We start from the raw sequence: 9,607 nt of genomic DNA, 5'->3' as shown, positions 1-9,607 counted from the left end.
AAATTAGCTTCCTTAAATATGTAATGAACAATGCAACTTCCTTGCTCTGAATATGGCTCAATCTCACCCAAGATTACAACACAGTATACTAATGGATGAAGAAAATCACCTAGAAATTACATCCAGCCTACTAATCCATGTCCACCTTTAGCTGCAATAACGAGAAACTCTGTTACTTGTCTTAACGCAGTTTTGCTCTGATACAATAGTATCCATCTTAGAACCACCACAAAGAAAGGCAAACTAGCTAGATTCACTGGTGGGGAGCTGTTAAAGTACCAGCAACTGTATACAGCTATGTGATGACTCCCTGTTTTCTGGAACAGTGCTGGTAGGAAGGCAGACACAAAAATCCTAAAAATCTGTGTCAGTACCTTAATTTGTCCCAGATCTGGCAGGGTATTTCCCCAGCTTTTCTGGCCTGAGTCTAGAGCAAAACAAAGGCTACTGAACCCCAAGCTTGCTTTATAACATCTGTTTACTCTTGCTTTTTATACAAAACTGCCAAGAAACTTGGCAGTTATAAAATAGCAGCTGATTCTGATGTTTAATAAAGGGTACCAGCTCACAGAAGAGCCAGGACAGCTATGGAAAACAAAACTATGCATATTCAATTTATTGGTTCAGTGTTTAAACCTCACTAACGTACATTACATAGCCTGTATTTCATAGCACAAGCCTCTAATCTCTCCAGCTCTGAAGGGAAAGACAATTTTAGAAGCTTCACTTCTTCAATGAAACAAGTTTAAATGTGAAACCAAATAACAGCACCAGTGAAGTGCCTCATACTTAGCACAATATTTTAAATTCACTGCAATGTTTTGTAATAGATGCACATAAAAGCACTATAAAATTCACGGGATGAAAGCTCAAGGCTTGGCCCATGTGGATAGGGAAGTTGCAGCAGTTTTAAATACACTGAGAAGCACAAGACGACCTTCTGAGATTGTGAAAGGTTTAGATCAACCTTCTGTTTAAATTGTCAACAACAGAACACTAAGTGCAGTTATCAGTTTAATCAAATCATTAAAAACTGATAAAAGCATCTCCCATCTTAGAAATGTTGCTTCTACCTCCTTTGAACCAGACCTTCTTTCCTCCCAACATGCCACATCGTATTGAGCTGCCTTGTAGGATTTATAACAAATGTACACATATGACGTCAGAAAAGTTGCTACAACTCTGAATTTAGTAACACCTCCATCTTAAGTATACAACCTTTAGGTGGCCCCAGCTCCTTTAAAAGATGTATTTAAGTATAGGTCCCTCATTCTCCTTTAATGAAGGGAGGTTTTGGTAAACTCACATGAAATGATTTCTCTATTTATCATCTAGTACCATTGTATCTCCAAATTCTCACTGCAGCAGCTTTACCAGGTACTGTTATAATTAGGCACTGCATTCTTTCTTAATCTCCAACTACTAAAATGCCTATAGAAGTGCTCTTTTGGATTATACTCCCAAATAGATTTTAAACCACCTCTTTAAACTCCAAGTGGAACTTGCTTCTGCTTTCAGAAACCACAATATCCTCTCAGGGACACATATTTAAAAATCCAGACCATGTAACTCCCTTCTTACAGTGACACTTCTAATTCTACACAAAAACTTAATGGCTCACTCATGAAAAGCTCCATGGGGCAGAGGTGGAAGGTACTAAAACGTATTCAGAATGATTCCATCGCAGTGCTAAAGCTTAAGATCTTTAAAGATGCAAACTTTGCTTGTGTTTGGGATATGAGACTCTTGGTTTATGATTAAATATATTTTGGAACACAGTAGCATTTATAGCAAACTTTTATTCGACAGTTTAAAAAGTGTACGGAAACTTTCATGAACAAAGAGTTATTCAGTGGAAAACACCTTTTATTTTCCCCCTCTTAAAAAGTTCTTCTGCAAGAACATTCATTAAATGCATTTCCCTACAGTAATCAGTTTTAAAATGCATGGGTATTTCTGGTTTCTTGTACACATATATGGCCATTTCCACAATTAAGAAGCTATTGTCCTGAGCAGTGTATGAAGAGACATCATTTAAACTACCTAATTACAGGACATTTTATGTAATTGACAACAAGCACAGAACACTTTATAGACTTTAAACATTTAATATGCCTTTTCATCAAGGAAGGCAAATAAGTGTAGGACTGTTTAACACTGTGAGTGTCAATTTAGTATCATGCATTTAGATCCAATATAAAGACACACAAAACGTTTTTGTGGAGTACATTTTGTTACAACAAACCAAGCTTGTATTCCATCATCATGTGTGGTTCTCCCATAACCTCACTCTGTGAAGGATCTGGAAAAAAAAAAAATCAACAGCATGAAGGTTTTACCAAGCTACAAAGAGCAACATTAACTACAAAAATGACCTTTTTCTTTTCCCCCCCACCCCGTGATGCTTAGTGCAAGTTACTTGACTGATTTTTGACAGTGTTGCGCAACTAACTTCTACGTCCTTATACAAAGCAATGATCAGGTAGCAAATACATCTAGAGTGGAATAGAGTTTCCTACACACTTAAAGAAAAAAACAAGTAGTTGTATATAAGCACAGTCTCCTACCGCCTGGATCTCAAGACTGCTTGCTCTGCATTTAAGAAAAGTCATGTCTGCTTGAAGCTTTTCCCCACAGGTAGCCCATACCCTTCCAGTGCAATTTCACTTTCCAACATAAGCTCACACTCCTTCCTTCTGTTTGATGGGACATCCTTGTTTCTTTTCTCCACCTAACTGCCTAGTTTCACAGATTCTATGCCCTTAAATACCTCCAAGATTTTCTTCATTCTGTAAAGTATGGTTGACATTAGTCACTGTACTCAAAGGTTATCAAGCAATGCAGAGAGGACACAAGAGATAACACTGATTAAGTATGATCTTCATTTCCATATGAAAAAATTAACTTTAAAAAAATAAATCAACACAAAAAAAAGGTTGTGGCTGCACTTTGGCAGAAAAGGGTACACCAGGAGTGTTCTCCTTTCATACATAAGGCATGTTAATGCCTTTGATTCCTTCAGAGATGCTAAAATTATCTAATTCAGCTTCATCTGATAAATAAAACATTTCCAAAAAACACTTTTAACAAACTCACTCCTTAGCACTTCGTAAATATGTAACAGCTTGATCAGGCAATAGTAAGTAATCAAATTCCTGTAAGTTATGTTGGACATTGCTCTGTCCCTCAAACCATACAGAGACTCTAGGAATTAATTTTTTAATATGTATTTTGTGCGCTCAATTCTCTTCTTCCAGAGACAAAGAACTTCAACAGTTCCCAAATGTTACCTTTAAATGTTTCCATAACATTCAAAACAGACTGTATTTACCATTAAGGAAATCCTCAAAGCTGATGGATTCATCATTTCCCCTCAGAGTATCCAGTGCCATGTTTGAGCTGTGAAGAAATGGGAAACGCTGGACCTGTGGAAAAACAAGACTTCAGGTTTCCACGAGTCTGAAACTGAGAGGACTTATTTGCATTTCTCAGTCTGAAGTGACTGAGAAAAGCAACAAAGTAACTTCCTCGTTCAAAAACAATGAAATAACAGAACTACTCTTAGTAGCTCACAAAGAGATAGCAAAGCCCACCTAATGCCACCGTCTTTCCACAAAGAAAGATGTCTCTCTGAAAGCATGTTTCAAAACAAGAGTTGATTTTCAAGTGGTTTAAGGTATACCAGTTAGATAAAAATGCCTACCTGTTTCACTGCTCTGAATTCCATCTGCAGCTTTAAAGGTGCATGAAGTCCTTGAATATTTCTCAGGGTAGCAAAGTTTGTTTTATCTTGATTTAACTGGAACTAATAAAAACAACATCAATCTTTATTTTAGAAAATATTGCTTTCAAGTGCAGCCATAGAATATTTATGACACTCTAACAAGTATGCTTATTAAATTCATACAGCAAAAATATTTAATGATACCATTGAGTGTGTCTCAAATGTACATAAAAGATGGAGATACAGTAATACTTGCTATATGAAACCAAAACTGGGTCTTGTGGGATTTTTATAAACCAGTACTAGCAAATTGGTTATTTTTGACAATCAGGACATGTAACACCACCAAGTGGTGTAGTTTTGCACTACTTTACTACAATATTGTGAGCACAAATTGGAAGCTAAGTGGTTTAAAGGAACACAAACTTTGATGGCTAACAGTAATACCAACTGTGGCTTTAAAGGCTTCACTTGAAAACACTTGAAATATTTTTCTGAGTAAGTACAGAGAAACAAATATGCTCCATGACTCTGACAGGCAAAAAATCTCTGGTATTTTTACCAACTGCTCTAAAACTGATCAAAAAGAGGGTTCTATTAATAAGAAAGTGTTGGCTCACTAATACTGAAGTACACAAAAGTAACATGCCCAATGTTAAACCTAGACTTAAATAATCCACCCTCAAATTTGGCTATAAAAGCAGTAGTAGTGACATGTCTGTAGTACTGATGTAATCACAGAATCTTAAAAGTTCAAAGAGACCTCCAGAGATCATCAAGTTCAACCCCCATGCCAAGGTAGGATCCCCTATGGCAGTTTGCACAGGAACACATCCAGGTGGGTTTTGAAAGTCTCCAGAGAAGACTCCACAACCAATCTGGGCAGCCTGTTCCAGTGCTCTGTCACCCTCACTGTAATGAAGTTTCTCCTCACTCTGAGGTGAAACCTTCTATGTTCCAGTTCGTAGCCATTGCTCCTTGTCTTATTGCTGCTGACCACTGAAAAGAGATTGGCCTCATCCACTTGACACAGAGAGATTTGTAGATATTAGTAAGATCTCCTCTCAGTTTTCTCTTTTCTAGACTAAATAGCCCTACGTTTCTCAGTCTCTCTTCATAGGGAAGATACATGAGTCCCCCAGTCACACTTGTGGCTCTCTGCTGGACTCTTTCCAGCACGTCCCTGTCTCTCATCAGCTGGGAAGTCCAATGTTTGACACAGTGTTCTAGGTGTGGTCTCATTAGGGCAGAGTAGAAGGGCAGAAGAACCTTCCTAGGCCTGCTGGACACACTTTTCTTGATCCACCCTAGGATGCCACTGGGTCTCTTGGCCACAAGGACATATTGCTAGCCCATGCAATACTGTAAAGTAAACCACAAATTACAAATCTCTTATTTTAAAACCTGTACTCGTCACCATAACAAAAGCCTACTAATGTATCATCTTATTTATGCAGAGGGATTTAAAAAGAAAGAAAAAAAGAAGGAAACCCAGGAAAATACAAGTCAAAGGCAGAACATGCCTTCCTAACAATCCGTACTGAACCTTTTTCAAAGTTACCAGAGGATACTATTTATATGCCTTACCTCAAACTTGCAATTCTGGTTATGTTGTTTCCCATTCTTTCATTTTATAAAGTTAGGTGCCCTTATATGGGTAGCAGAAGAGATATGCCTTCTACCAGTGTTACCTGAATAACTTACCATTAATAGCATTAAAAACAAGCATAACAATCTCAAGCTAAAATAAGTCTTTTCACATTCAAATGTACATGAAAATAATTACTGCCTAGAGAAATCATAAACTTGCAGACAAACATCAAACAATAAGTGGAAAAAAATGATTCAAAAGTTTCACATACTTCTTAGGGGGTCACATAGTCTATTTTAATTATTTCTCTGCATTTTTTCTCCCTAGCATGTAATCTTTTAATTATGCTGGTTTAATTTACTGTATTTATTTATAAGTTTGTGAAAGGTGCCACATTAGCATCATCCTTTTAACTCAAGATAGCATTAGCACCGGTTAAAATTATAACACATTATACATTGCATTCAGGCCTTGTCATGCTGGTTAGTTCATCAGTTTGAACATTACACCCAAGTACCACCTTTGCTTCAGGACATTTTATTACATCAAATCTTCTGGGCTGATAAAATATGCATCAGAGTCAAGATTCAGTTCAATCAATTCTTTTGCCAAGACTGTCAGTCATCTCCATGCTGCACAGACCACTCTTAAGCCATCCACAAGCGATGACTAAGCCAGACAAGACTGCATACACTTATGGCAAATAGTAAGTGCAGTATTGCTAGACAAGATCAAATAATTTAAGGGCAAGTATTTACAGGTTCACAGACTAAGAAGTCTGAAAACAAAGATATATGGTAAACTTACAATCAAAATAGAAGGATTAACCTTACAGAGGTGACAGATATGTCCTCCATCTAGCTATAGAGGATGCATACCCAACTAGCTCAGTAATTTCTAGACCTTACTAAGTAAACCTCTATTTGGAAACCTGTGAGTTTAAACGGGGAGAGTCACAAGTGAGAGGTTAGTGGTAAACAAATTTGGCAGCAATGTTATTTGTAGATGAAAATGCTATTGTTAACATCTTTCTTCTGGTTAAAGGCCAGATCCTGCTCATCACTAGTTACCTCAAAGTGGTTCCTGTGACCACATTATTAATGTAGCTTTCAAAATCAGTTAAGAGCAAAGAGGGCTAAATTTAATGTTTCACTTACGTTTTTTTCTGACAGCTCCAGAGGGTGGCTGGGCAACAATTCACTTTTCACAGTCCTAAACCTAGAAATACAAGTGAAAAAATAAAATAAACCCACAACACCACACATAGAAAAAAAACCCAAACAAAACACCCAAACAAACCAACCAAATCCAACCAAAACCAACACAACACACTGAATTTCACTTTTAAATTTGCATTCCAAAACTAACCCTGGACACAAATATCAACCTAGAGATAGAGGTTTAGCACACTTTGAACAGAAACAAAACAAAAAAACACTGAAGTGTGAATCAACAAATAAGACCTCTAATTAATTTCAAGCGTCTTTTATGTGTGACAAAACAGAATGAGAACTTTTGTTACCTGATCACCTTAAGAAATACTGAAAAATACTAATAAGTGAAAACATCACAGGTTTAAATATGTCCAAGCTACAAAGTATCTGATGTTAGAAGTCTCCAAGCTTTTAGAACCAAATATTGTACATCCCTCTCCAAGTTGTATTACCCATATTTTAAACTCCACTGATTTATTTTATATTCATTATCCAAGACATGTTTGTAGTTTCACACCCATGTAACATGTCAGAAAACTAAGACACTATTTTTACTATATTATCTTTATATTTTGTACCAGTGTCAAAATTATCAATTCCCCACAGTGCTACAGCACGCTTATATATATGTATTTTATACCTAGCATTTCTTGCTAGGTCAGTTTCTTTCTAAAAGGGTCAAAAAGGTTAAAGTACATTAACATTACCTACTTCTTGAAGTGAAACGTTTCACAGAAAAATTCAAACATGGAAATGCAATCTGACTAAGTACAAGTGCTTTAGGCTACAGCTTCCAAGATACATATGCCAAAATCTTCCTTAAAAGTCAACATCTAATGCACCCTTTCTTCCTATCTTTTAAGCTAAACATCAGCAATGGCACAGTTCAACAAGAAAAAAGTGTACCCTCTGCGCAGAAGAGCATGACCTTCAAATGTTTCTGAAGCTGAAAAATCAGTAATTGGGATACTATCCTTCAACAGAGAAGAAGTGCCTCTGGAATTCTGGAATTAAAAACAAAAACAAAAACCAAACAACCCAAGGGTTACTTTAACAAAATCAGATCCCTTCGATATGGGTCATTAGACCAGGCAAATAAAACGAAGTGCTCAAAGACTTCTTAAAGAACTCATATACATGTCTCTGGAAAAATCAAACACCACCTAAACATAAACCCCTCAGTACATCAGAATTCTTTCAGAGATTCTGATGACAACTAAAGGTACTGATCACACATGTTTTGGACATGGCTGAAACAGCTGAACTCACAAGTTATTCCCACTCTGGGCCGCAGACATGGAAAGAAGGCAGGTCATGTTCAACTGACATGACCGAAAGCAACATGTCTGAGCATTCCTTCACTGACTTCACAATAGAGATAAAATCAAGTAGGATTAAATTAATTTTATCAAATTAATTTTATCCATGGTTTAAGGCTGCCATGAAGAGGACAAGGTGTATTCAAGCAGTCTAATATGCCAGTTAAAAGAAAAAAACTTAGTAAAAACAGTAATCTGTAGCAGAAGACCAGAAAAACACATCCCCCATGACTTACTGAATAATGCCATCTTAACCCAGACCACTAATTTCATGCTAACTTGCCCACTTTTAGTGAAGTGATTTTAGGATTGTTCATACAAACTGCTCCAGCAATAGGCCAATGTACAATGAATTCTGAAAGGTGGCAGCAATAATCTCTGAAAGGCAACAGTGATGCACAGGAGCCTCCTCCAGCAGATCTAACTGAAAATTCATGCTCAGCCAAGACCTTTTATACAAATGTGTTAACGGTCGATAATTTAACAACTATTAGAAGCCCCTAAGATTCCTGTTACTACTCGCATATAAAGCATACCAACTAACGTACTCAACTGTGACCAGACCTTTCTGAGATTGCTGGAGCGAAAGGACTAAAGAGATACACTACCTGAATGTGACAAGAGGAAAGTGAAAGTCAAACGGCAGGAGAAAACCGTAGAATACTCCCCAAAAGTAACGTTCTCAAGCCCCGCCAGTGGCCTGCTCATCTTAGATGGTGGTATCACAGGACTGGGGTATGACTTCTAGCCGCGACAGCTACCGCGCCGGCTGCGGCTCCGGCAGGCTGAGGGCTACCAGAACTCTCGGCCTCCTCATTCACGTCCCCCCCCAACACCCCCACATGTTTTTTAAACACGGCCAGGCACCCTCCGCCCGTCTCTGCCGCCAAAGGCCCATGAAAATACCCAGTGGAGACGGGAGCGCGCAGAGGAGGCTGATGGAAGCCTCTCCCCCAGTAAGGACCCCAACCTGGCAGTGCGAGGGCCCGCCATGGCCACACCAGACCCCCATGACTCAGCACGGCCCCAGCGCCCCTCGCTCAATGACCGCCACCCCGGTGACCCCAAAGACCGACTAGAGAGCGGGTCGGATACACAGGCATCCGCACGGCGAGCCGACCCGTCTCGCTGCCCGGCGAGGCCAACCCCCCCTCAGCACCGCCGCCACCAGCCCGCTCTCACCATCTTGGCCGCGCACGCTCAGCCACTTCCGCGCCCTGCCCTCCTCACTTCCGCCTCCTCCCCCGGCCTCGGCTGCGTTGCCTGCGCGCAGCGTCAGGCGCAGGCGCGGAGGGCTCAGCGCCTCTGCCGTCACCGCCGGCCCGGGCGGAGTGGCCGCTGCCCGGAGCGGCGGGTTCTAGGGCCGAAGTGGTGTGAGCGGCGACAGCTCCCTCGCTTCCAGGGCTCTTGCTCGTAGGCTGACCACCTGTCCCCCCGTGCCAGCAGCATCTGGCTGTTCTGGTGTCAGAATGCATCGGGTGGGAAGGGATCCGTGGAGGTCCTCTGATCCAACTACCCTGAAGTAATCAGGGTCATAGAATCATAGAATGGTTTGGTTTGCAAGGGACCTCCAAAGGTCATCTAGTCCAACCCGCAATCTTCTACAAGATTGGGTTGCTCAAAGTCTTATTGAGCCTGACATAGAAGATCTCCAAGAATGGGGCCTCAACTGCCTCCCTGGGCAGCCTTTTCCACTGTTCCACCACCCTCGTGGTAAAGAACTTGTGCCTGACATGCAATCTACATCTACTTTAATTTG

General features: G+C 39.9%; 1 protein-coding gene across 3 annotated transcripts; it reads right to left on the bottom strand.

The window, feature by feature from the left end:
• Positions 1-1,779: 1,779 nt before the first annotated feature.
• On the bottom strand, positions 1,780-9,131 carry POMP (proteasome maturation protein). Of its 3 annotated transcripts, none has more exons than XM_064172560.1 (5): positions 9,031-9,131; positions 7,436-7,533; positions 6,473-6,533; positions 3,704-3,805; positions 1,780-3,425 (listed from the first exon to the last, which is right to left on the bottom strand). In XM_064172560.1, exons 1-5 carry the CDS (start codon positions 9,031-9,033, stop codon positions 3,312-3,314), a joined length of 378 nt encoding a protein of 125 aa, XP_064028630.1. In that variant the 5' UTR covers positions 9,034-9,131; the 3' UTR covers positions 1,780-3,311. The 3 variants fall into 3 exon arrangements, with proteins under 3 accessions (XP_064028630.1, XP_064028623.1, XP_064028639.1); XM_064172553.1 differs by lacking the exon at positions 9,031-9,131 and adding an exon at positions 8,819-9,004; XM_064172569.1 differs by lacking the exons at positions 7,436-7,533; positions 9,031-9,131 and adding an exon at positions 8,819-9,004.
• Positions 9,132-9,607: the final 476 nt, after the last annotated feature.

The sequence above is a fragment of the Pogoniulus pusillus genome, chromosome 3 (assembly GCF_015220805.1).
Source record: "Pogoniulus pusillus isolate bPogPus1 chromosome 3, bPogPus1.pri, whole genome shotgun sequence".
In the NCBI taxonomy this organism is placed as follows: Eukaryota; Metazoa; Chordata; class Aves; order Piciformes; family Lybiidae; genus Pogoniulus; species Pogoniulus pusillus.
The sequence above is the reverse complement of the archived record's forward strand: the minus strand, read 5'-3'. Positions and strand labels throughout refer to the sequence as shown.

Excerpts from the sequence above, each read along its gene's own strand:
- POMP (XM_064172553.1), bottom strand. The coding sequence starts at position 8,860 with ATGGGGGTCTGGTGTGGCCATGGCGGGCCCTCGCACTGCCAG. Across the intron at positions 7,534-8,818 it reads GCGGGCCCTCGCACTGCCAG|AATTCCAGAGGCACTTCTTC; the intron begins GTTGGGGTCCTT and ends TTTTAATTCCAG. Across the intron at positions 3,426-3,703 it reads AATTCAGAGCAGTGAAACAG|GTCCAGCGTTTCCCATTTCT; the intron begins GTAGGCATTTTT and ends GTTTTTCCACAG.